The sequence below is a fragment of the Ailuropoda melanoleuca genome, chromosome 13, assembly GCF_002007445.2.
Source record: "Ailuropoda melanoleuca isolate Jingjing chromosome 13, ASM200744v2, whole genome shotgun sequence".
NCBI classification, from domain to species: domain Eukaryota; kingdom Metazoa; phylum Chordata; class Mammalia; order Carnivora; family Ursidae; genus Ailuropoda; species Ailuropoda melanoleuca.
In genome coordinates, this window is record NC_048230.1 from 68,526,191 (window position 1) to 68,554,066 (window position 27,876).

Here is a 27,876-nt window from a genome sequence, read left to right on the forward strand (position 1 = left end):
TAATGGTAAAGTCTGAACATTATTAATCTATTCTTCATACATGTGCACACAAATACTGAGTCCCTGCTGTCCTCTGTCTTTAAAGCTTATACGGTGGTTGAAAAAAATAATGCATAAAGTGTTCAATACAGTTTTAGTACACAATAAGTGCTCAACAAATGCTGTTGCTAAAACATTAGTTAATTAGAGTATCTGTTGTAGCCACTGTTTTTCAGCCACGTTCATTTCCACTTCAGGGACTGTATGTCCCAAGATACTCTTTGCCTGGGTTCCGCCTCCCGTTATATTCTGGGACTTGTAGTCCGGATGTGGGTGACCGATTCATCAGCGCGCAGGCGCAGTGGCGCGGATTCCCGGAACAACAGGCAGAGGCTCCCAGAATGAGCGGGTGGCGGTGGCTGCTGCTGCGGCGGCGGCGGCGCTGACAGGACGCGAGCTCTATGCCTTTCCGGCTGCTGGTCACTCTCGGCCTCCTGTGCGCGCTGCTGCCTCTGCACCATGGTGCGCCAGGCCCGGAAGGCACCGCGCCCGACCCCGCTCACTACAGGTGAAGGGGGTCAGGGTCCTCGCCCTTCCATAGTTGGGGAAGGGGAAGCGCAAACCCGGTCCCTTTCCTTTCCCTCGGTCCCAGGACCCCCACCCTGACCTGGTCGGACCCCGCCACTGGGCTCAGGTGGTGATTCCCACTTTCCGCCCTATTTCTTGTCCTTTCCCCTGCCTCGTTTCGTTTTGTGGCCCCCTGCCTTATTTCTTGTACCCCACACCAGGGAGCGAGTCAAGGCCATGTTCTACCACGCCTACGACAGCTACCTGGAGAATGCCTTTCCCTACGACGAGCTGCGACCTCTCACCTGTGACGGGCACGACACCTGGGGCAGGTAGTGCGGGTGGAGTAGCAAGGGGGCGGCTTGGGTGTGGCAGTCCGGTCCTAGGCGGGCGGGTCTACTGGGGCTGGTGGCTTCACAGTCTGCTCGCGAGTTCCGGAAAAGCTCCTAGCGAGGGTGAGGCTGTGTTCCCTCCAATTTCGCGGGATCCACCCAGCCTCCTGGAAAGTTGGATCCCACCGTGGAAAAAGCCTGGGTTAGCCTGGTGGGCTGGACCTCTGGGTTCCAACCACGACAGTAACAGGCACCAGCAGTGGGGCCTTGGACAAATGGACAAATCTCTGGAGTCCTAGGCTATCAAGGAAAGGCTTCAAGAAGTCAGAAGACCCGACCCCTTCGTTTTGTAATTGGGCAAACAGGCCCAGGATGGGGTGTAAATTCCAAACTTGAAACTTCAGAGCATTTGTTGTTTGTAACTGAAACACACATTACTGACTCCTTCTTGAGATTTCAGCTCAAAATGTCACCTCTGCATTAGCTCCCTTAACTACCCACCTCGTACAGGTCGCTCTCACAAATCACCCCATTTATTTGTTTATTTAGTAGCACTTGTCGCTCTCTGATACTATCATTTTCACTTGTCTACTAGTTTGTCTTTCTCACTTCCACTAGAATAAAAATTTATGAGACGGAATTCCCTGTCCTGTTCCTTGCTGAGTGAGTGAAGAATCATTGCATTTAGCTGAGGCTGACATTGATTAAACACGATGCTAAGCATTTTACTTGTGTCTTCTCATTTAATTCTCTTAACATCCCTAGGAGTTAAGTGCTGTTTTCTCCATTTAACAAATGAGTATGCTAAGGACAGGAGAAGTTAACTCAACAAAATTTGTGCTGGTTTTCTTTTTTTTAGCTGAAAAAAAAAGTAAACAAATGGCAAATTTAAGCAGTACAAAATCATATACAATGAAGTCTCTCCCGTACTCTAGAACTCCAACCACTGTTGATTTCTTGTGTATCCTCCCCAAAATATTTTCAGTTTATGCCATCATATAAGTATGTATATGTGTATCTTTTTAAATCAGTTTTTTAAAGGAATAACTTACATATAATAAAATGAACTTATGTAAAGCATATAGTAACCACTATCACAGTCAAGATAGAGTACATTTCTGTCATGCTAAAAAGTTCCCTTCCCTCCATGACCACTGGCCCAAACAGCTGCTATCTGCTTCCTGTCTATATGTCTCTTTTTGAAAATCCAGATAGAAACACACCTCACTGCCTATTCTATTCCTTGTCTTTTTCAATTAACTATATAATTTGAATATTTTAACATTAGCCCATAGAACTCTTGATAACAATCTTTTTTGACACAAACTTCATAGTTTTGCACTGTTTAAATGTACTGCAATTTAGATAATCATTCTTCAACCTGTGTATGTTTGGGTTACTTCTGGCTTTTTGCTACTCTACACAATCCTGCCATGAGCATTCTTAAACATACAGCTCTGTACACATTGAGAGAAATTCCTAGATGTGGAAAAGCCTGTGCCCTTAGCTACAATCCTATACTGCCTCCCTATGGCAGAGAAGAATGCCGGTGCATATAGATGACGTGGTTTAATCACAGTTGAGCAATATCCTCCCATCCTCCCAGGTGCATTAAATGGGTCAGAGCTTATTGGCAGTTTTCACTATGGCTTCTCTGTTGTGACTGGAAGCTGGGAGGGGCGGAGGCATCACTGTGCCTCACTTACTAGTTTTTGGGGTATCTGATCTGGGGAAGGCTTACTATCTTGTCTTTGATTTTCTTACTAAGCAGCTGGGATTTCTGTCCTTTTACAGTTTTTCTCTGACGCTCATTGATGCCCTGGACACTTTGCTGGTAAGTGTCTTGACGATTGCTTTTCCTCACCACCATTGTGTAACCAAGATCCTTCCTCTTTCGGCAGCTTGACTGTGGGTGAAGAACGAATTCTTCACTCAGGCCTTTCATTTTCATCTCCAGATTCTGAACCGTCAGTTTCTGGTTGCCCAGCTAGATAGAGGAAAAGGATGAATTCCAAACGTACTCAGGGTCATTTATTCAGCAGAGGTTTGTAGAGGACCTGTTATGAACACAGCACTGGAATAGGCCTGTATTAACTGTGGGTGATATGGAGACTTTGAGACCCTCCTTGTTTTCAAGAGGCTTACATTCTAACTGGACATGTTCAGTGATTTAAAAAAAAAAATAGTAGCAGTAACTAGTTAGTGTGTTATGTGTAGGGCTTGTGCTAAGCACTTTATGAGTGTTCTCTTGCTTAATCCTTCCAAAAGCCCCATGAGGTGTGTACCTTTACTCCTTCTTAGCGTGGAAAAATCTGATGCTTAGAAAGGGAAAATGGGTTGGCCAGGGTCCACAGCTATGAAATGGCAGGGCTAGGACTTGAGCTTAATTCTGTATGACTGCAAGTCTTATTTGTCCTCCTTAAGAAGGTCACGAGAGAGGATTTAACAGCTTTCTCCCTACTTCACTATTAGTTGTCTGTCCCGCCCTCTCATTTATATATGTTAATAGCATTTACATGATTTTGATCACCTTGTAGATATAATTTTGCCTTTTTTTTCTTAATGTTATTTGTATGTAGTTGTCCATCAAATATTTATTGGGGGCCCACTGTATGCCAAGCACAATGCTAAGCTCTGGAGTTATAGTGGTGAGTTTAAATAGACATGGTCCCTGCTTTCCTGGAGTTATGACTTTAGTGAGCTAGACAAAGAATCAAAGAATAATCCTATAGGACACAGAATTACAAATTGAGGTGAGCGCTCCGAGGGAAGGGAACCTGGTTCTGTGAGTGGCCATGTAACAAAGGAAGCAGACCTAGACTGAGGAGGTCAAGGGGAACTTACCAAAGGCAGTGAGGTGACACTTCAAGTTGGGATCTGAAGGAGAAGCCAGTGTCAAGGGAAGTGGGGGAGGACAGAGTGTTCCAGGCAGAGGGAATGGCGGGCCTGTGTGGGGGCCTCATGGCAGGAGAGAATGTGACAGACGCAGGGAATTGAAGGAGGGCCGGTATGTCTGGGACGTGGAGAAGGAAGTGCAGGAAGCAAAGTGGAGTTGGAGGCCCCATTGGGGACCAGGATGATGGAGGCCCTTGTTCACTATGTTAAGGATTTTGATGTCTAATTTGAGAGCAATGGAAAGCCACCGAAATATTTTAAGTAGAGGGCGGGAAATGCTGAGATTTCTGTTTTGAGAAGATCACTAACTGTAGTGTGGAAAGAGATTCGTGTAATCATTCACTAAGCGTTTGTTGAGTAATTGCTCCATGGGCTGTGCTTGGGACCCTGGGCAAGGCAGGAATAAATGAGGCTCCTTCCCAGGCAAAGATTCTCTTGATGTGAAAAGAAACAGATGCCATAAGAGTTGTGTGGATAAAGTTACTGGAGTCTTTTAAAGGATGAAGTGGTTCATTTTAGCTGGAGGGATCAGAGGCTTCCTTCCTAGAGAAGTGACAGTCAGACAAAGCCAGGTTGGATTTGGAAATGGGAAGACAGGGGATGGAGAAATTTCTGGCAGAGGGCACAACATGTCTAAAGGCAAGAAATTGGGGCATAATGGGTCCAGTTTTCCTGAAGTAGATGAGGATAAGTTAGATGAAGACAAACAGTGAGAAACATGGTCAGAAAGGTAGTTTGAGGGGCACCCGGGTGGCTCAGTCGGTTAAGTGTCTACCTCTGGCTCAGGTCATGATCTCTGGGTCCTGGGATCGAGCCCTGCATCAGCCTGCCTGCTTAGTGGGGAGTCTGCTTCTCCCTCTGCTGCTTCCCCTGCTCATGCTCTCCCTCTCTCAAATAAATAAATAAAATGTTTAAAAAAAAAAAAAAGGTTGAGTCCAAATCACTGAGCAGCTTGAATGCTGAGATGGTCAGGACTGTTTTGGTTCCAAATGACTGGGACCCAGTTCAAACTGATAGAGACAAGAAGGAGATTTACTGAGTCAGGTAACTAGAAAGTCCAGGTAAAGGCTGGCCTCAGACTCAGCTGGATCCAGGCATATGACCAATGTCTTCAGGAGTCTCTCCATCTTTTATCTCTGCCTTCTTTGTTGGCTGTGTTCTTGGGCTCTCCTTATGCTGGCAGAGTAGCCAAGAGTAGCTCCAGATTTACTTCCCACTCAGTGTATATGGGAAGAATCAGCCCTTTTGCATTAATTCCAGGAACTGAGTCTTCTTGATCTGGCTTGAGTCTCACACTTATTCCTCAACGAGTCACTGGCCAAGGGATGCAGTACAGTGGTCCAGATCAAGTGCCCATTCTTGGAGCTGAGGGGGTGGAGTCAGCCTCTCCCAAACTGCAGGAACAACTGTGGAAGAAGAGTGATTCCTCAAGAGAGAATTAGGGCATTACTATCAGAATAAAAGGTAGTAGAATTGCATTTGGCTGATGGTTGAAATAAAGAGGGTTTAATTTTCTGAAATGAAAGGAAGTCTGGAGGTAATTTCTAGCATGGGGTTGGCTGTTCAACTGTGCCATCAGCGACCTGGGCTCTTTGTATGTTTCCGTTCTACCATCATTAGTGTATTGGCTTTCATTTTCATGCTTAGTACCTCAAGGTCTAAAATGGCTGCCACAGCTCCAAAAATCAAGTCTGCTTTCAAGGCAGAAAGAAGAGTAAACACCATGCCAGGGGTGTCTGTCCCTTTTTATTAGGAAAACAGAAGCTTTCCCAGAAGTACTGTTGTTAGACTTCTGAAGGCTTAGCATTGGCTGGGTAGCACAGTACCTCTAGCAGCAAAGGAGGTAGAGAAAGCAAGTATCTGGATTTCCAGCCTTTAAAGAAGATTGGAAATCAGTGTTGGACCAACCAACCTGCAGTGTTTTCTGCAAGGATGATGGTGATCAGAGAAGTTTAAATAAACAGCAGATACCCACTGCAAATGTCAAACTAGGATTTCCTCACGCAGTCTAGTCTATATTGTTTCCATTAAGTGGGTACATAGTGACTCTTGAATTGGTACCTAAGAATCTGCTTAATCAGCCTCTTGGTATTGGGTGATTTCTAGATCTCAGTGTTTTCTTCTCCTGTCACCAGTCCTAGAACAGAAACTGGAGGTCTTAAGTTGAATAAGTGAGGGCCACACCAGCAAAGGATCCCAGACTCTTGATCCAATGTCTTCAGTGCCTTCAAGCCTGAGAGAGCCTCAATGTCAAGTCTCTCTTCCCTTCCAGATTTTGGGGAATGTCTCAGAATTCCAAAGAGTGGTTGAAGTGCTCCAGGACAACGTAGACTTTGATATTGATGTAAATGCCTCCGTCTTTGAAACCAACATCCGAGGTGAGGGCTGCCTTCTAGGGCCTTTGGAAGAAAAGAGAGTGTGGAGTTTTGCCTCTTTGTAAACCAAGAGGTTATAAATAGGATCGTAAGGGTCAGCCCTGCCAGGGCACTTGGCCCAAACCAGTGACTGACAGATATCTTCTTTCCCCCCGGAGGGTGGGGTGTGGAGGTCTCAGGATCCCCCATCAGTTTCAGACATGAGCAGGGGACAGAGAAAAGACTGAAAAGAAATGTGCCAAAATGACTCCCGTATTTAACATATATTTGGCGGTAGGCTTACAGCCAGCCATGAACAAGAAGGATGTAACCCTCGGCTTCTCGGAGCTTACTGTCTGAGAAGTGCTATCCAATAGAACTTTCTATGATGACGGAAATATTCTGTATCTGTGTTGTCCAGTGTTGTATTCACTAGTCACACATGGCTATTGAACATTTGAAATGTGTCTACTGCAACTGAAGAATTGAATTTTTAATTTCATTTAATTTTAACAAATTTAAATTTAAATAGTGACATATGGGGGCACTTGGGTGGCACAGTCAGTTATGTGTCCGACTCTTGGTTTTGGCTTAGGTCATGATCTCAGGGTCATGAGATTGAGCCCTGTGAGGTCTGCTTAAGACACTATCTCGTTCTGCCCCTCCCCCGCAAAATAAATAAATAAATCTTTAAAAAAAAAGTAAATAGTGGCATGTGGTTCATGATTACTGCATTACACAGGTCTAGGGCTAAGTCTAGGGCATTAGTTTCCAAAGCTGGCTGTCCATCAGAACCACTTGGGACCTTTAAAAAAGTTGAATATTTAGGTTCCACTCTAAACCTAATGAATTGGGATTTCTGGGTTGGGTCATAGCAGCAATGTTTTTATCAGGTTTCCAGTGATTCTTAGGAAGCTAGTACAACCTTATTTTCATTGAACCCCTAGACCACCAGTGGCTTAACAAACTGTCACTTCCAGAAGCTGAGTTATATTTCCTCCCCTTATTTTGGTGTGTTTTGCAATGAAACTTGTATTGCAGGTATGTGATAACATTTTTAGAAAGATTAGGGAACAGAGGGACTGCATGATACAAAACCCTGGTTTATGGATCAGACCTGAGCTCAAGGCCAAGCTCACTGCTGTGTTCACAGCTTCTGAGTCCAGTTTATCATCTGTGAGTTAAGATTCCCTTACACGTTTGTTGCTGATATGAATATAATTATACCAGCTTTCTTTTGGTTGGTGGGGTTCATTGACCCAGATCTTTTTCTACTCTTTTACTTTTCAATCTTTCCATATTTTCATTGACCCAGATCTTTTTCTACTCTTTTACTTTCAATCTTTCCATATTTTTATGATCAGATAGATCATAAATTACATATTATATTTTGTTTGTTTATCCATTCTGACAATCTTTTAACAGAAGCATATAATCCATTTACATTCACTATAATTACTTAGGTATTTGCATTTGTTTCTGTGGTATTATTTTGTGCTATTTGTCCCATCTTCTCTATGTTCTTTTTCATTCTCTTTTTTTTTTTTTGGTGCCTTCTTCAGATTGATTTTTTTTTCCTTATTCCATTTTCCTTTTATTAATGTAGAAACTATGCTCAGTGTCTAGCTTTTTAAATAGTTTCCCTGGAAAATTTAACAAACTAACAAAAGTCTAGAGTTAATGAAAATCTTTATTCTCTTGAATAATACAAAACCTGGACCTGAGGATATCTTGACCTGTATGCTATAGTTACATATTTTTGTTTTTTGTCTTAAGCCCTCCATACATTATGGCTGTTCTATACAGCTGAGGTTTTAAATTTACTCATATATTTACCACTTCTTTGATCATCTTTCCTTCCTGTGTCTCAGACTTTACATTTGTGGTCCCTCTCCTTCTATCTGAAGTACTTCCTTTAGGATGTCCTCTAGTGCAGCTTTTGTTTGTGTGAAATGTCTTTATCTCACTGCTTTTGTTGGGTCTTTGAGGGATAACTTGGCAGGACGTGTGGTTCTAAATTGATGGGATTTTTCTCTTAGCACGTGGAAGAAATCTTTCCATTGTCTTCTCATTTCATTGTCATTGTTAAGAAGTAATCTGTCAGTCTAATTGTTATTATTTTGCAGACGATGGGTTTTATTTATGCTGGCTGCCCCCTCCCGTTAAAAACTTTTTATTATGGAAGTTTTCAAAAATGTGTAAAAGTAGGGAAAATAATATAATGAACTAGGTGTAGCCATCATCCAATTTCAAAAACCATTGTTACAAAAAAAAAAAACCCCAAAAAACCCGTTGTTACATGGACTGTGCTCTTAAGATCTTTTTTTTTTCCCCCTTTGGTGTTCTGAAGTTTTACTGTGATGTACATAAATGTGGATTTCGTTTTATCATCTTGCTTGGGATTCCTGAATCTGTGAATCAGTGTCATTCACTAGTTTTCAAAAGTTCATAACTATTTTCTCTTCCAAGTATTGCCTCTCCCCCATTTCCTCCCTATACTCTTTTTAGAACTCCAGCCAGAGAGATGTTACACCTCTTACTGTATCCTCCAAATCTCTTCAGTATATTTTAAAACAATTTTGTCTCTTTATGTTGCATTTTGGGTAATTTTTTTGGAATCTGTCTTCAAGTCCACTAATTCTCTCTTCAGATATATCTTATTTGCTATTAAACTTATCTATGTAATTTTTTAATTCCAATTATTATATTTTTCACTTTTAGAAATTCTGTTTGGTTCTTTTGTAAATAGGCTTGGTCATTTTTATAATTTCTTGCTACTTACTTGTCTATTCCAAACCTTTCTTTAAATTTTTTTTTATTTTTTTTTATTTTTTTTTATTTTTTTTTATTTTTTTTTTTATTTTTTTTTAAGGTTTTATTTATTTATTCAACAGAGATAGAGACAGCCAGCGAGAGAAGGAACACAAGCAGGGGGAGTGGGAGAGGAAGAAGCAGGCTCATAGCAGAGGAGCCTGATGTGGNTGGTTCTTTTGTAAATAGGCTTGGTCATTTTTATAATTTCTTGCTACTTAACTTGTCTATTCCAAACCTTTCTTTAAATTTTTTTTAAAGATTTTTTATTTATTATGATTTATTTATTTGACAGAGATAGAGACAGCCAGCAAGAGAGGGAACACAAGCAGGGGGAGTGGGAGAGGAAGAAGCAGGCTCACAGCGGAGGAGCCTGATGTGGGGCTCGATCCCATAACGCCGGGATCACGCCCTGAGCCGAAGGCAGACGCTTAACCGCTGTGCCACCCAGGCGCCCCCAAACCTTTCTTTTATTTCTTTAAACATTTCCACATAATTACTTTGTGTTCTGTGTCTGATAATTCCAATATTTGATGTATTGGTAAGTCTTGTTCTACTGTCATTTCTGCTGGTTTGTAGANTCTTTTATTTCTTTAAACATTTCCACATAATTACTTTGTGTTCTGTGTCTGATAATTCCAATATTTGATGTATTGGTAAGTCTTGTTCTACTGTCATTTCTGCTGGTTTGTAGAATTTCCCAGTGCTTTGTTTCTTTGTATGTTTTGTGATTTGTTCAGATTTTAATGTATACTCATTCCCTAGACTTTATCTCTGGCTTCTTTGAGGCCTAGATTGAAGGTGGATTCTTCCAGGTAGAGTTTTTGTTCACTTCTGCCATTTGGCTGGAGGCACCATCTCCCAAAAACTGCTTTATGCTAAAAGTTTGAGTTTTTGTAGACTACTCAGTTAGTGTGAATTCAAGCTGTAAAACTTTATGAGTACCCTCCTGTAGTTACTACTTCTTAGGGAGGTTGTGTTTTGTTTTTTTTTCTTTTCCCCTTCCCTTTACTTGGCATCAAGATCTGAGACATGCAGTTTCCCTTACTGAATGCTAGGGGAGGTCTGTAGGGTTTATTTTGAATTCATCCTTACACAGACTGTATAATTCTTTTAGATCCCAACTTTATGGAGATATCTTTTTTTATAAAAAGATTTCATTTGTTTATTTGACAGAGAGAGAGCACAAGTAGGGGGAGCAGCAGGCAGAGGGAGAGGGAGAAGCAGGCTCCTTGCTGAGCGGGAAGCCTGATGCGGGGCTCAATCCCAGGACCCTGGGATCATGACTTGAGCCGAAGGCAGACAATTAACAACTGAGCCACCCAGGTGCCCCTATGGTGGTATCTTTTATCAGACTTTCCACTTTGGGTAGGTTTGCCTTTGTTTCTTCTTTCCCCTCTGACAGGAGGAAAGGGAAACTGAAGCTCAAGGTCACCAGTTTTTTTTCAATGAGAGGGCCATTCAGGACATCTATTTAGCCATATTCTGATACTGAACATTTACGTCTTTTTATAAGTCCTAAATATTGTGTCATAAGTTCAAATAGATGAATTAATACAATGAAAGTAATAACTACTCTGCCCTTCCCCCGACCAGGTCTCAGGGGTTTTGGGAGACAGAGTGACCAAGTGGAATGAGCACAGTCTTTGGAGTCAGACAGACCTGGCCCTACCACTTGCTGGATCGATGACCCAGGGCACGTCGCTTTACCTCTCTGAACCTCAGTATCTTCACTTGAAGAGGGGACAATAGTACCTAGTGCTTTGTAAACAACGGGACTAAAAACAAGTGATAGCCATTGTCTTTGGGACCCACCAAGAGAAAAACAACTTTGTAAGCTTAACAGTGTACCAGTATGTAGGATTAAGGGATTTTTTCACTAGGTGGCTCTAGCCCTTCCCAGCAGCCACCCAACATGTAGGTTTAATTTACACAAGGGAAAGACTGGTCTTTGGGACTCTGACTCTTGTGTTTTGTACTCTCTGTAGTGGTAGGAGGACTTCTGTCTGCTCACCTGCTGTCAAAGAAGGCTGGGGTGGAAGTAGAGGCCGGCTGGCCTTGCTCTGGGCCTCTCCTGAGGATGGCTGAGGAGGCGGCCCGAAAACTCCTGCCAGGTAAGACCCACACTGACATGAGAGAGAAAGGAAGTCCAGTAGGTCCTGCTTCTCTTGCTGGAGACCAGAGTGGCAATGCTGAGTTTTTTTTCTGTTGTTTCTCACCCAAACACTTGCTGTTTCTGCCTCTGGGCACCCACCATGGAAATCAGGAGAGTCCTGGGCATTTTGAGGGCTTTCTGGGACCCTGGCCCAGGATGGCTGAGCTGACCTCATTACTGTTTGCAGGGTGGCACCGAAGGCCAGCCTTGTAGGTGGAAGGCTCTCGCTCTTATTTGAGTGAGTCCTTTTGCCTCCTCCCAGGCCCACACCCTGGTGGAATAAAAGGGTTCCAGAGAAGACCATTGACCTGTGCATTAGTAACCCCTGGTTCTGGACCAGCCAAGGTCTTGACCAAGTCACTCTTCTCTCCTTGGTTCAGTTTCCCCATCTATCAAAAGGGAATCATAATTCCCATTTGCCTGCCACATTGGCTTTTTGAGAGGCATAAAATGAGGTCAGAAAGAAGAAAGTGCTTGGAGAATCTCAAACACCACTGAAGTACAGGGGACTTGTTTTGTAGCTAAGCTGCATCCAGGGCTGTGGGCCAAGCCTCAGTGTATTTGTCTGGTGTGGCAGTAGCTGAGCTCGTCTGCGTCAATTGGACACTGTGTTTTCTTCAGGGCGTGGTGGAGACTCTGGGACTGTTCACACCCAAACACATCACCCTAGGCTTTCACCAACCTCTTGGCCATCACAGTTCTCCCTTTCTGGAGAAGAGCAGAGGAAAGTGAGTGAGCTGGGTTCAGATCCACTCATGGCTCACGGCTCATAGCCTGAGTGTCTCCTTATAAACATCATATCCTGTGTGATTCATTCATACAGCACACTACTTGGTTGCTCCCCCCCCCTTTTCTTCGGTCATTAAAAATCATTTTGTATTGAGAAATATACATTTTGGAAAGTACCTATTGGCGCAAACCCCCATGGATCTGCCATTCAGGTGAAGAAATAGGATTTTGTCACTCCCCTTCTTTTCAACACTGTCTGGCTTTTCAGAAATACTTCTTTGAGCCCCGTGGTTGTGACTTGCGTTCTCCTCGCTTGCCACTTGTGCCTGCCACACAGCAAGTTTGCCACTTACAATCAAGTGGCTGGACCTTGTGGTTCTTGGAAGTTTTGATAACTTTGTTCATAGTTTGGTGACGCATGGGCTGCTCTGGGGTTATTTGACCTTTTGGCCTGGAGAGGAAGTCTCTGCCTCTGGCTGTTTATTTAGCTCCTTGCCTTGAATCGCAAGGCACCAGGGTGGGAGGGGCAGAGCATAACAGAGTGGGCGCATGGCAGGCATTTCCATCTCAGCTCTTTTTGGCTCTCTCTGTATGACCTTTGAGTCACTTCCGTACAGACATGACGTTTCCTACCTATAAATTGAGGGTCGGACCACATCAGTAGTTTAGTGATTTATATCCTTAAAAAAAATTACAATAGTTAACCGTAACTCTAAACTATTTAAAGCAGGGATCTCAGACTGCGTCCTTTGGGAGTGCTTCAGGTCTGCAGATAGGTTTCATTTGGTCATAATTGTATTTGGAAAAGCATATGAGGGGAATTGGACGAAGGTGGTCAAAGATACAAACTTCCCGTTATCCATAAGTACTGGGGCTGTAATGTACAACGTGATGACCATAGCTAACACTGCCGTATGGTATGTTTGTAAGTTGCTAAGAGAGTAGATCCAAGAAGCTCTCATCACAAGGGAAAAAACCAAGCGTTTTCTTTTTGAATCTATACGAGCTGATGGATGTTAACTTACTGTGTTCGGCATCTCAGCATAGAGGTAAATCAGGTCTTTTTGCTGTACGCCTTAAACCCATGCTGTGCTGTATTGTCAGTTTTAGCTCAATAAAACTCAAAAATAGAGAAGCGTATGAATGGCTTCTCCTGGGGCATGCTCTTCAGGGTGCCACAAGCCCCACCACTTCCTACAGCCTAAACCCTACATACTTCCCACTACGTTACCTGCCTGGCCTCCGAAGGCATCGTGTAAAATACTTAAAAATGGAGCTGCTCTAGCCAAAGCGGGCGTGCATGGGCATGGCAGCCTGGAGCACAGCCCGCTGCTTTCCTCCTCATCATGGGCAAGAGCCCGAGGGTCCCATTGATCAGTGCTTGACAGCATCTGGGTTAGGTGGCCACCAAGGGCCTGTAGTCATGACATCGATCCCTCTCTGGCTCTGTCTCTAGCAGATCACCCAGGAGATAGAGAGGGAAGTGCTGGCTGAGGCCTCAGGTTTGGGTCTGTGTGTCGAACCACCCCTATGTCCCCACTCCTGTCTGGGATCATTATTTTGTGATTATTCAGCATTTCAGACCCCCACTGGCATGCCGTATGGAACGGTGAACCTGCTTCATGGTGTGAACCCGGGAGAAACCCCTGTCACCTGTACGGCAGGCATCGGGACCTTCATTGTGGAATTTGCCACCCTGAGCAGCCTCACTGGTGACCCCGTGTTTGAAGATGTGGCCAGAGTGGCCCTCACGCGCCTCTGGGAGAGCCGGTCGGATATTGGGCTGGTAGGTCGGCTGCTACCCTTTCTGTCTGAGTCAAGTCGGCCACTGTAGCCCCTGCTTGTAAGACTTGTGGCTCTGAGCAGTAAGTTGCAGCTTAGCCAAGGGACACTTAGGGTGACCTCAGCAGTGGCCCAGGACTTCGCATCAGGACACTGAAAGTTAGCCAAGCCTCCAGTTCAAGTTTTCGCACGGGGGAAGAGAACATGAGAGAGCCCATCCTCTGGCAGGGAGGGGGGCTCTGTTGAGGTTTGATTCCTTGAGCTTCTCTGATTTCTAGGAGGTAGGTCATACGCTTCTTGCCTGTGACTCATGATTGCCAGCCCATCTGGCCCTTGTTTTTACTGTCCATTTGTGTTTGTTAAATGGGGTTTCTTAGAACACCAGTGCTGAGAGATGTTGAATGGCTAGCTGTTCTATGAAAAGGTAATTCCTAGTCAGTTAAGTTTGGGGAATACTACATAGACCGTTGACCATTGACCTTTGAACTGCGTGGGTCTACTTATACATAGATTTTTTACAATGCAGTATTATAAACATATTTTCTCTTCTATATGATCTTCCTAATAACATTTTCTTTTCTCTAGCTTACTTCGTTGTAAGAATACAGTACATAATACATATAACATACAAAGTATGTGTTAATTGAGTGTTTTAAGTTATCAGTGAAGCCTCCACTCAAGAGCAGGCTATTAGTAGTTAAGTTTTTGGACAGTCAAAAGTTATATACAGATTTTTGACTGTGTGGGCTTGGCACCCCAACCCCTACATTGTTCAAGAGTCAACTGTAGCGTCTTTTTTGGGAGAGTCATAATGAACATGAATAGGTTAAAGGTTATGAAATCCTATGGTAAATAAATCTATATAACTCTGCTTAACTCAACATTTTCCAAACTTATTTGACCCCAGAGCTTCCCTTTCTTCTCCAGCACCTATTAACCCATGGAGACTGAACACACTTTGAGCCAGGTGATCTCTAAGGTTGGTTTCAGCTTTTAAGTCAGATAATCCAGTGAAACTAACAGTAACTGAGCCAAATTTATCCAGGAAATAGCACTAGATTTAGTCAGAATTGGATTTGACCCCTGGCCTTGCTGCATCGAAACTTTGTGATCCTGGACAAGTCACCCAACCTCTCTGATCCTCAGTTCCAGGAGCAGTAATGTTGATGTAATAATAGTTCCTTTGGTGAGTCACTATGACTTAGAAAGACTGAGTTGTCTGAAAGAGATTCAAGCAGGAACACATTTTGTGCAAGTCTGGTTCTCAGCTTGAAAAGTGAAACTTGTATGAGGAATTCTTGAAAATCCCTTAAGAAGATGCCACTCTGGAGACTAGTAACTCCCTTAGTAGGTCCAACACAAGCAGGTTTTTCTCCAGCACTGGAACCGCGGTGGACTCCATATCCTCTCAGCCCTTACCATCTCTCTCTACATGCTGGCCTGTCTTCCGACAGTGTCTCTTTTCCTACGGGCCTTCTCTGGGGCCCCAGGGTCTGCTTTGCTTGCCTTTAACTGCAAGTTCCAGGACTTAATGCTGCCTGGAGCAGTTCTCAATTGGTGACTGATACCGATAGTTTGTGACCTCCCAACGCCACACCCTGATAGCCTGCATGTCTCCCAAGAGTACTGGGGTGCCAGCCTTGCATCTGACTTGGCCAGTCAGGGGTATGGGGAGATCCTTGTTTGGTCTTGCGCCCTCCCTTGGGATTGTGTGTGTGTGTGTGTGTGTGTGTGTGTTTGTGTGCGTGTCTCTCTCTCTCTCTCCTCTCTCTCTCCTCCCAGGTTGGCAACCATATCGATGTGCTCACTGGAAAGTGGGTGGCGCAGGACTCAGGCATCGGGGCTGGTGTGGACTCCTACTTTGAGTACCTGGTGAAAGGAGCCATTTTGCTTCAGGATAAGAAACTCATGGCCATGTTCCTAGGTAAAAAGGGCGGGGGAGGAGGCTTTTGCCATGATTTTTCCCGTTGACAGGTGGTTTGTTTATGAATTTTCAGTTGCTCCCAAGTGCCTACAGAATCAGTTCTGAGTACTTGAGTCTGCATTCAGAGCCAGCATGGACTTGACACTGCGTCCTTGGTGCCCACCGTACCTCTTCAGGCCTTCCTGCAAGAGCTACATGCGCTGTGCCGCGTTCTCTGTGTTGGCCTCAGTTTTCTTATTTCCTGGCCATCGCACATGTGTTCCCTTTGCCTAGTATACCTTTTTTCCTGTCTTCATATGTCCAGATTTTATTCACCTTTTAAGGCGCAGCTGAAATGTCACCTTGCCCACAAAGTAGCTTGATCCCTCCTCAGAATTTAGGGCCTTCAGCACCGTTGGTGCAGTCAGCTGTCATCCACCGTTAACAGCTCCTCCTACTGAGTGCGGTGTCTTGCCTTATTCATCTTTATATTTCCCACAGTGCTTTGCATGAGGTAGGTAGTTGATTAATGCCTTTTGAATTAAAGTGCTTTACCCTCCAGGCCCTTGGACGCTAATAATAATGAAATTGAGGAATTGTTGGGCACCTAGTAATAATTATCATTATAGCTGCCATTCATTTATTCAGCAGATATTTAGTGAGTACCATTGATGTGTCATGTGCTGCGCTGAGCACCAAACATGGATTGTTATTTCATTTCATCCTTACAGCACTGTTGGAGGTTGTCTTATTTATTTGCATGTGTACTTGGTACTTCATTTAGATAATAGTTTATTGTGCATAATTATTGTGCACTATCCTAGTGTTGAGGATTCTGCAATGAACAAAACAAAGTCCTGCCCTTCATGGGTTTACAATCTAGGGAGAGATATTAGTTCAAGTTCCCACTAGAATCTAAGTGCCCCAGGGCCTGCATTTTGTCTTGTTTGCCACCCTGTAGGTACCTGTACCTAGCAGATATGCAGTGAATATTGTTGAGTGAGTGAATGACGGAACAATCCATCCCATGAAGTGTATATCATTACTTTCCCCGCTTTAGAGATAAGGAGACTGAGGCTTAAGAAGGAAAACCTTACCCAAGGTCACAGCTAGCGGGTGGTAAAGCTGGAGCTGGAAGTTGAGTCTGGAAGTTTGGCTCCAGAACCCACGCTCCTTCCTCTGTGCCTTGTTGCTTCCTAGTCGGCCTTTAAGCTACACCATCATATGGTCTTCCAGAAATGTTAAGTCCATGCTCTGTGGTCAAGAGCTGCCTTTCGTCTCCGTGATCTCTGATGTGCCTTATTGCATCTCCTCTGCAGAATATAACAAAGCCATTCGGAATTACACCCGCTTCGATGATTGGTACCTGTGGGTGCAGATGTACAAGGGGACTGTGTCCATGCCAGTGTTCCAGTCGTTAGAGGCCTACTGGCCTGGTCTTCAGGTAGGAATGATCAGAGAGGTGGACATTTTTCTCTGGGACTGACATCATTCTGATGTATAAGTCAAATAAGGTATTTCAGTTGCTTGAATACTTGGATTGGAGACAGAAGAGAGACTTGGAGTGAATTAGGCAGACTTAAGATTCTGCCAAGCTGAATTTTCCAAAGGGAGCTTTAAGGTGTCAGGAACTGAGCTTCCAGTTTGCTGTGAAATGTGATACCACTTAAAGTAGCAAGTGTCTTTCCCGGCTGGGTGGTAATAGCCATTGGCAACAACTGTTTCTCCACTGGACATTTCTGTCAAATCTCCTCATTCTTGACAGTGGGCCTGAGAAAGGGCGTGAAAGCAGCTGGCTCTGTTCTGCATGCTGTCATTATTGTTTTCCATTACATGATCTGCTGGACTCGCAGCTGGGAGGGCCGGATCTTGGAGTCTATCTAACCAGCCCTCTATGTATACCATAATATTTTTATAAGCTAATTTCCTTTTGTATTTTATGAAAAGGTAATATCACGTAGATGGTGGTAGATTTTAAAAGCACACAAAGGAATACAGTGAAAGGTAAATTTTTAGCCCCCACCCACAGCCCCCCTCCCCAGTCCAGCTCCTAGTATATCTTTCTAGAAATCGATGCATAAATATATGCATGTTTATATCTACCCTTTTTTCTTTACATAGATAGGAATACATCATGTACTTTTTCACTGAATATGTCTTGGAGATCTTTATTGATACAGATAGATCAGTTTTACTTTTTTTAAATTTTCATTTATTTATTTGAGAGAGAGATTATGAGAGCACAGGCAGTGGGGAGGGGCAGAGGAAGAAGCAGATTCCCCAGTGAGCAGGAAGCCCAACGCAGGGCTCGATCCCAGGACTCTGGGATCTCGACTTGAGCCAAAGGCAGACGCTTAACCAACTGAGCCACCCAGGTGCCCCTCAGTTTTACTTTTTTTTTAACAGATGCATATATTCCATTAAATTGATATACGGCAATTCATGTACTAGTCCCCCATTGTGTACTTTTAGCCAGCCTTCTTATTTTACTGATGGGGAAACAGGCTCAGAGAAAACTTGTTGACAATATTAAATATAGGTCCAGTTCTTCTAAGATACTCAAATTTTAATGCTTGGGTGCCCACTAAAAGAATTTTGAAGAACTATGGAGTCCCCTGCGTGTTTTTAATCTTAATGAGTTCAAATAGTTGTATACCATTCCTTTTTCTCCTCGAACTCATATTTTCCTTCTCCTCCTCCAGCAGGATTTTATCCTAATTGTTGGATAAATTTTATTGATACCCTCTTATGTCTTTGTAATAAAATTTCTCTACATATAGAAATTTAAAATACTTTAAAATTTCCTGTGATCCTAGGCTCTGAGTATTAAATTTGTTTCCTTCTTGGCTTAGTTATCATTAGTAGGTAAATAAGTAGAGTAACATTAATAGCTTACAGTTTTCGATAAATAATTATAAAACATAAAGGCAGTTTAATCAGAAATACATTTCTTTTTTTTATTTTTTTAAAGATTTTATTTATTTATTCGACAGAGATAGAGACAGCCCAGCGAGAGAGGGAACACAAGCAGGGGGAGTGGGAGAGGAAGAAGCAGGCTCACAGCGGAGGAGCCTGATGTGGGGCTCTCCCATAACGCCGGGATCACGCCCTGAGCCGAAGGCAGACGCTTAACCGCTGTGCCACCCAGGCGCCCCAGAAATACATTTCTTAATGAGATTTTCAGGGCTTTTTCATTTATAAGTAGTTTGTGTATTTGTGTGTGAATAATACATATTGGTAAAATAGGACATGGCTATGTATCAAAAGTTTTATTCCTGTTTTCATTTTTCACATGTAAGTGCTGAGGAGCCTTATGCACATAAATAGGTAGGTGGGAATGGAGAGAGTTTGATTATTGCAATATCATTCAGTTCTTTTTTTTTGGTTTTTTTTTTTTTTGAGCGTGAGGGAGGGATGGGGAGGGTCCGAGGGACAGGGACAGAGAGTCTTAAGCAGGCTCCACGCCCAGTGCAGAGCCTGTGGGGCTCCATCTCATGACCCTGAGATCATGACCTGAGCTAAAATCAAGAGTTGGATGCTTAACCAACTGAGCCACCCAGGTGCCCATCATTCAGTTCTTTGTAATCATTGACTTCATAGATTGAACCATACAAAACTGCCAGTATTCCACTCTTTGACCTACAAAAATGGCAATATTGTATGGTTCATTCTTTATATGATGAAAATAATCATATAATCTGTCATCAGAAGTCATTTTTAATGATCTCTCAGCTGACAACTTGACCAGGTCCTCTTCTAGTTTTTTGAAGGCAGAGTATTGGGAACTATCTGATACGCAAAAGAATTTGTTACACAGTGGTTAGAGTCATTCCTTTTTTTCAACACGTACACCAGTATTTTAAATTTAGCCTAGTTTGGTTGCTCAGGAAGTCTTTATTCCCCGGGACAGTGTTCCACAGGAAGGTTAGAGATTGCTGCAGAAGGTAAAATGGCAGAAGGATAACTGTGAAGGAAACAGTGATAATAGATAGCCTGCCTTTGTGTTAAAAGTATCTTTTCCGGCAGAACCATTTTAGGAAAGTAGAGGATCTGTAAATCTATTGCCTTAAAACTATTTGTGACTACATTCCTCTTGGGAAACCTTCTTGTACGACCCAGCCATATCACTGACCACACCCTTTGACCCTGCAAAATTCCATTTCTGTGCATGTTCCCCAAGAAAATAACTCAAGAGGGAAAGATGCATCATGTATACAGATATTCCTAGCAGCAAAGTTCATGACAAAGAATACCTAGAAATGATCCAAATGCCCACTAATGGAGGAACAAATGAATGATTATATTTTAATGGAATGGGTCATTATACAACTTTAAAAAATTAACATATGTGAACTCCTGTGTTACATGAAGAGATAATGAACAAGAATCAAAATGTGAAGGAATGAAACATACTGTTGGACTATAGTGAGAAATTAGGAGTGATAATTAGATTTTTTTAAAAATTTAATGAGATTTAACAATAACAAAATATATCTGAAGGCATTGTATTATGTGTAAACTGATTACAACTCCATAGAATTTTGGTTTTGTAAATTAAGGAATAGAAGACAAAAATGTAAACGACTGTTACTGTAAGATTAAGAAGGTGATTACCTTTTTATTCTGGTATGTTTTAAAAAAATTTTTCTATAACTCTGAATAGAATATAAATTGGAAAGCTAATTATCAAAACTATGTTATTTTTGTGGTGAGGTTAAAGGTAACTTTTTTATACCTCTATTTTTCAAATTTCCTTAAATAAAAATTAAGAAAATAAAAGAGAGGGTGTGATAAGGAAGGAAAGAGTTTCATCTCCATTGGTGTGGTACTTTTTCCTGGCTTGACCGGGGATCGTAGGTTCATTCTTTGTGAGATTATAAAAACACTAAAAGCTAACATTTATTGAACATCTAGTCAGTGCCTTGTAGTGTGACTGACACATAGAGGTGATAAATTAAATATTTAAAGAGAATGATTTATGTGCCAGGCACTTTACACAGAATTATCACGGTGCACTGAGGTAAATGTTGCTTTATAGATGAAGAAAGGAGGCTTAGATATGTTCAATTTGTTCATTCATTTATTCAACAAATATTTGAATGCCTGCTGTGTTCCAGGCGCTGCCCTTGTTCAGTTTGTAGAGTGTGAGACACAAAAGAAAAAATTAAGCGGACAAATGCATAAAATAATAAGTCGCAACAAAGGAAACAAAATGAGAGGCTGAGAGAGAATGTTGGATGGAGACCTAAACTTGAGGGGAAAAAGCCTCTTCCCTTGTGATATTAAAGCTGGTATTTCAAGAATCAGAGGTGGGGAATGATGGTCCAGGTGGAGGAAACATCATGTGTGAAGGTCCTGAGACAGGGAAGAGTTGGGTGTTTATCAGAAACAAAGCAAAGCAGTATGGTCCCAGTCCAGGGGAGCAAAAGATCAGTCAGCGGAGGTCAGCAGCGCCCAGGTCGTGCAAGGCCTTGAGGGCCATGGGGAGGTGTCTGGACTTTATGCCGAGCCCCTGGGAAACCCTGAGGTCTGGTGTCTGTGGGAAGGCAGTTGCTCTGGCTGTGTGGGGTGAGTGCACTGGAGAAGGACATGAGGACAAGTGGTGGGAGCAGCGAGAGGACTGTGGAAGGGATCCCAGTGTGACATGCTTGTGACCAGACCAGGTGGTGGCACTGGAGGTACAGAGAGACAAATTGTGATGGTTTTAGAAATGGAATCGACAGGAGTTGCTGAGGGAATGGATGTGGGGGGGGGGTAAGGAGGAGTCAAGAATGACCACCATTTGCTGCTAAGTGCCGTTTACTAAGAAGGGAGAGGTGACAGTAAGGGGGCAACTTGTGGGAAAGTGAGGAAACCAAGAACTTTGGGAAATGTTAAGTTTGGCCTATCCACAAGGCACCCAAAGGACATGTCAAAAGTGTCAGATGTCAAAAACCTGTTTCCCTGCAAGCTTATGTTACTATTAATAGCTGCTTAGCAACAGCTAGTAAAATTACAAATGTGTATACTTTCGGACCCAGCAATCCTGATTCTGGACATTTGTCTTACAGGTAAACTTTGCATATGTTTGAGGTGACGTATGTACAAGGTTATTTACTACACTATTGGTTGTTCTAGCAAATAGCAAAACACTGGAACCAATCCAGCTGGCTGTTAATAGGGAACTAGTTAAATTGTGGTCTGAGCAGTAGAATACTATGAAACTATGTAAATAGGAGGAGGGAGCTTTTTATGTACTTACATGAAAAATCAAAAAAAGTTGTTAAATGAATAAAAGGAAGTATAGAACTGTATATTTAGTAAGCAATCTTTTATGTGGGGGAAATAATAGAGTCTCACATGTATTTATGTTTACAAACTAATACATATTCATTTGGGGTATGGGGTAGAAGTGAGGCTTAGTAAAATCAGCCTTCCTATTCTTAAAATTTTGAACCAGATAGCTGACTTACCTCCTTAAAACCCATAGTAGCCAGCATTGACTGAGCAGGGACTTTGAATATAACCTTTGTCCCTCACGGTAACTTAGATGCTTTGTGTTTTGCATCAGAGAGATGAGGCTCAGAGAAGGTAAGTGTCTGGGCCAAGGTCAAACAATGAATAAATGGCTGACTCGGTTTGATCGCAGGCTTTTGTGGCTCCAGAGCCTTTGCTGTCTCTTCCCCGAGGTTGTACGTGGGGTTTGGTACATGGAGTTTTTTTGTATGTGGGTTTTTATGCCTGGTGGCTGCCTGTTTGACAACTGCTTCTCTCTTGCAGAGCCTCATTGGGGACATTGACAATGCCATGAGGACCTTCCTAAACTACTACACTGTATGGAAGCAGTTTGGGGGGCTCCCAGAATTCTACAACATTCCTCAGGGATACACAGTGGAGAAGCGAGAGGGCTACCCTCTTCGGCCAGGTAAGCAGGATCTCTGGCCCATCACAACCCACAGGCTCTGGTTCTCTGAACCCCAAACGCTCATGTTTCTATGAGGCTCCATACCTCACAAGTACTCACAAGCTGATTTTTTCCCATCTGATGCTTCCAGGGCTCTGGGTGGCTTTCCTGGTAGGAATTATTTCCTATATATTTTCAGATAAGGAAATTGAAACTTAGTGGGTTGAGCTGGCTTGCCCAAGACTAAGTGTACGAGGTAGGAATGGTACCCAGGCCTCTTAACTAAATCTTAGGCTCCTTCAGACTTGAGCAAGTGAGTGCAAAGAGAAGAGCCAAGTTGACTCCTTTTGAGTTCTTGCCATCAGGATTTCAGAAGTATAGACAAACTTCCTAAGTCACTGGGTCAGGTGAGTTATGCTTCTATAATACGGAATGTTAAAACTCTGGAATGGACCTTAGGAATGTCCACCTCCCCATCTGCAGGTCAGAAATCAAGGCGCAGAGAAGGAAGGTATTACACACTTGATAACTGTCTTAAAGTTCCTTTCCAAGGTCTGATCCTCTGATTTACTGCAGGAAAGTTAAACATTGTAAGGAGGAGAAGGGGAAGGGGGCCAGAGGAAGGAAGCTTAGTCAGTACACACAGTCATCCCCCATCCCGAAATGGGTTACATTTCTATTGTTAGACTCTTCCCACCTTCCCACCTGAATGCCTTTGAGCTGTGGGACGGGCCTTCTGGTGACTTCTGCCCATTCTGCCCTCCTCTACCCCATTTCCTTCCTCCTCTAGCTCCCACGATTGTCGTGGGAGTTGTGGAGGGGGAACAGAAGAGGAAGTAAAACAGCAACTGCGAAGAGCAAATTAGTCACTTTGATTCCTCGAGGCTGCTGTTCTTGGTATTTCTCATGCATTTATTCTCACAGCTTTTCCTTTCCTTTCCTTTCCTTTCCTTTCCTTTCCTTTCCCTCCCTTTCCCTTTCCCTTTCCCTTTCCCTTTCCCTTTCCCTTTCCCTTTCCCTTTCCTTTCCCTTTCCTTTCCCTTTCCTTCTTTCTTTTTTTTTTTTTTAAGAGAAAGCTCAGAAGGTGTTATTCCCCAGGTTACCAATGGATAAAATGAAGACAGTTTGGGACTACACGTAGGATGTAGGCTTGTGCATTCTCAGGGTTAGAGGGAACCTGAGAGGCCTTCTAATTGAGATCCCCCTGTCACTGCCCTGGCAAGTGGTTATCTGGTGTTTGTTGAGTTAGCACCAGTGACAGGGAGCTCACTGTTTCCAGAGGCACCCTGTTCCATTTGCAGGATAGGCTGGCAGGAAGGCATCAGTGGAAAGTAAGGCAGCACAGCTGGGAATCCAGTAATGCCTTAGTCCAGTCACCCTTCCTACCCTAAAACAATAGCGAATGGGAGATAAGGTCGGGCTCTTTCAGTAGATTAATCAGTGTCTTATGCTCTGGTACATGCATCTGATGGGCAGTATTGAAGGGCAGAACCTGGCCTAAAGGTCTCTAAGGGCCTTTACCTCTCCCTAGGTCCAAGTCTAATAAGCTTTGGGCTATCACCCTGTTCTAGAGAGCTGGCCAATTTACAAGAAATTAAAACAATGATAGCCAACATAGGTCCATGTATGAGGAAGAGAAGACAAGATGGCTGGGGCCTGGGTGCACTGAGCCAACCGGCTGCTAGCAGCAGGACAAGAGGCTTCCCTGGAGCACTGTCTTTTCTTTCTTTGAACACACACAGTGTGTTCACTTACCAGTAAATGTGCCCCCACCTGTGTCTTAGAATATGAACAATCAGATTAGCAATTGTGTAGAGACCCGTGGAGTAAAAGGAGGGAGAGGTGGGGGAGAACTGGGAGATAGGCAGAGATCTTTTTTTCTGAAAGTAAGAAATAGAGTTTGCAGCAATAAATCAAAAGGGAGACAAGTGCTGATCAAGGCCCAGGAGGAAACGGGGAAGGAGATTGGGAGGAGAGGTTGGTCTAGGGAGGGGAGAGTTCTCTCCTCTCTGAGAAGAGATGGATGAAGAAGTAGAAAAGTCTGTTTAGCTGTACCCTCCGCCCACCGGAGCCACCCTGGAAGTCAAATCTTTCTTTTCCATACTAGCTCTTCAGATATTTGAAAGCAGTAAACACATCTTCCTGGGTTTTCTTTTCTCCAGAATAAACTTTCTCATCAGGATCAACTCCTGTTGCCTAATACTCATCTGAAAATGGGGCCCATGTCTGAATGTCGAATTCCAATTGTGGTTGTAGAGTCAGACAAGACTGTCACCCTGTTCTGGGCCCAGTGAACTGGTTGGTGACTATCTCTTTGTTAGATTGAAGATTGGCTCTTGAATATCTTAACCTTCATCTTTTTGTCCATCCCATCTCAGAAAGGGCCTCATAATGACAGCCTCAGACTCTTAAGTGTTAGGATCAGGTTAGGCTGTGAGTGACAGAAAGTGAGTAGTAGCTTAATTGAGATAGATATTTATTTTTCTCTCACTTCTGGACTTATGTGGCTCTCTATGGTGTCAGGGACCTTAATTCCACACCCGGCTGCTGGGAAGAGTTGTCAGTCTACGCAGTTGTGTGCTTGGCTATAGTTAAGGATTCTGTTACTAAGGAAGAAGGAGGGGACAAATATTGGGAGACAGGGAGTAGCCTTTGCCACCTCCCCATCCCAGAACCTAGCTGCCTCTCTCTCCCTTGGAATGGAAGACCATGGTCAGTTTTAGTGCTGATCTCCACTAAGCTTCAGGCTTTGGGTATATTGGCTCTGGAAATTCAGCACTGCATGAGCGATCCCATATTCTTCCTGGTTGGGGCCCTGTGGACAAGGTATGGAGGGAAGGAGTCTCTCACTGCCTGAAATGGGCCCTGGGCCTTCCCCGCTCAGCCCTGGATGTGAAGGATCTGCCTTGGACTTTACAGAACTCATTGAGAGTGCAATGTACCTCTATCGTGCCACGGGGGATCCCACCCTCTTAGAACTCGGAAGAGATGCTGTGGAATCCATCGAAAAAATCAGCAAGGTGGAGTGTGGATTTGCAACAGTAAGTGTTTCCACAGGCCCAAGAGTTGAGAAATGTCTCCCCCTGCTGCTAAAGAGCCTCTGGAATGTTAGCACTGAAGGGACCTTCGAGATGTACACATGCCTTTATTTTACAAGGGTACGTTTTGTGAAAAGTTCTGTGCAAAGGCCTGTAAGTTGGATTCCAGAAGGGAAATAGAGTCCCATAGCCTTATATTCAAACCTGGGGGTCCTTAATGAAATAGTCCTAGTAGTTTCACAGATGTTTATTGAATGTCTTTTATGTGCCGGGCACCATGCTAGACTAGGGTTCTAGCAATGAACAGAGACCAAGCCCCTGAGCTGACATTTTAGTGGGAAAAAACAACAAACTGTATGTGGGAGACAGAAGGAAGGCCAGTATGGCTGGAATGGAGTGAGCGAGGAGGGAAGGGGAAGAGATAAGTCCCAAAGGGAGGAAGGGGCTGGATCAAGGAGGGCTTTGTATAAGAGTTTGCATTTTGTTCTGCTTAAAATGAGAAGTCTTTGTAGGATTGACAGCAGAGCAGTGACATGATCTGACTTGTATTTTAGAAAGATCACTCCAGCTGCTCCATGAAAAAGGGAGCAAAAGGGTCAAGGGTAAGAGCCATGTCACATCCTTAGAGGACCCAAGCAGGCAAGCTATAAATAAACCATTATTACAGACACGTAAAAACCAGATGTATAAGAATATTGTTTGAAAGAAAATTCACCAAAAAGTGTACAGAGGATTTTTAGGGTATGGGATTAAAAACAGACCCCCCAAAATCCTTCTTTTTTCAAAATTTTGTAATGTGGTTATATTCTACAAGTAGAATATATATAGAGATATATATTTTAAAAGACATATATATGTAGGGAGAAAATAAAGCAATGATATGTTTTAGTGTCTAATGTGTTGTATTTTGTGAAAAGCCAAAGTGGAAAAGCCCATTGGGGAGTTCTTAAGAACATTTGACTTACTTCCATGAAAATGAAAGCCCTCTGGAGGTCTTCCAAGGCAAATGATGGGAATAGGCGTCAGACTCCTTGGCCTTTGACAAATAATAATTCTTGGTACATCAAGTCCATATTTTAGTCACATTTTTTGTGAAAAATAGATGTCCACTGAGAATTAGTTTTAAGAAAATGTATCTCTAATTCTGAGACGCGAATATAAATGTAGGAAGTAAACTTACTCATCCATGACTGCAAACTTAGTATGAATTTTTCTTCAGAAAGACTTCTAATTACTTATTACAGTAATAATAAGTAACCAAATACTTGATAACCACCTTCACGCCCATCAAGGGGGATTAGCTAAGTAAATGACGCTACATTTTTACGGTGTCATTAAAGGGGATGATAGATCTGTGTGTAGTCACAACAGAGGTAGGATAAAGGGGATAGGAATTTTCATGTCACCTCAGGAGGTTAGGGAAGAGCCTGATGATGGGGTATCTGAGCAGAGAGCTGAAAGCAGTGAGGGAGCTAGCTGTCTGAAGGACAGAGTGTTCCAGGCTGAAAGAACAAGCAATGGGGCACGTCTGGGGCCAGAGTGCGCACTCGCTCACGGAGCAGAAAGCCCATTGGCCGGACAGGCAAGAACAAGTGAGAGAGCCTCGGAGAGGTGAGGGAGAGGGCAGCGGCCGGACTGGAGGACCTGTTAGGCCGTGATAAGGACTTTGGTGTTTAGTCTACATGAAGTGGGGTGTCAACAGAGGGTTTTCCCTGGAGGAGTGACAGCTAAGACTTACCTATAACTATACTTTAGGATTCCAACCCCTGGGGTAGGCGCTCAGCACCGCTTAGTGGCAGAGCAAGAATTCCTAACACGACCCCCCTGGACCCCTCGGCTGCCCCGTGACGCTGGTTCTGACTCGCTTCCCTCTTCCTCGTGGCAGATCAAAGATCTGCGAGACCACAAGCTGGACAACCGCATGGAGTCTTTCTTCCTGGCCGAGACTGTGAAATACCTCTACCTTCTGTTCGACCCGGCCAACTTCATCCACAACAACGGCTCCACCTTTGACGCGGTGATAACCCCCTATGGAGAGTGCATCCTGGGGGCCGGGGGTTACATCTTCAACACAGAAGCACACCCCATCGACCCCGCTGCCCTGCACTGTTGCCGGAGGCTGAAGGAAGAGCAGTGGGAAGTGGAAGACTTGATGAGGGAGTTCTACTCCCTCAAGCGGAAGAGGTCGAGATTTCAGAAAAAAACCATGAGCTCAGGGCCATGGCAACCGCCAACAGGGCCAGGCTCGCTCTCCTCACCCGAGAACCAAGACCAGGTGAGGGAGAAGAAGCCTGCCAAGCAGAAGATCCCCCTGCTCAGCTGCCCAAGTCAGCCCTTTACCTCCAAGTTGGCATTGCTGGGACAGGTTTTCCTGGACTCCTCATAACCACTGGACGATTTTTTTGTGAGTGTTTGAACTATGACAATAAACCTGCTTTGACAATCGTG

General features: G+C 43.6%; 1 protein-coding gene across 5 annotated transcripts; it reads left to right on the forward strand.

Moving 5' to 3' along the window:
* Positions 1 to 335: 335 nt before the first annotated feature.
* On the forward strand, positions 336 to 27,876 carry EDEM2 (ER degradation enhancing alpha-mannosidase like protein 2). Of its 5 annotated transcripts, none has more exons than XM_034640080.1 (11): positions 338 to 547; positions 768 to 878; positions 2,673 to 2,712; positions 6,046 to 6,151; positions 10,927 to 11,052; positions 13,397 to 13,608; positions 15,387 to 15,528; positions 16,827 to 16,951; positions 22,267 to 22,411; positions 25,310 to 25,548; positions 27,314 to 27,876. In XM_034640080.1, exons 1-11 carry the CDS (start codon positions 441 to 443, stop codon positions 27,812 to 27,814), a joined length of 1,854 nt encoding a protein of 617 aa, XP_034495971.1. In that variant the 5' UTR covers positions 338 to 440; the 3' UTR covers positions 27,815 to 27,876. The 5 variants fall into 5 exon arrangements, with proteins under 5 accessions (XP_034495973.1, XP_034495971.1, XP_034495972.1 ...); XM_034640081.1 differs by having other exon boundaries at positions 25,448 to 25,548; XM_002916401.4 differs by having other exon boundaries at positions 340 to 547; positions 25,310 to 25,431.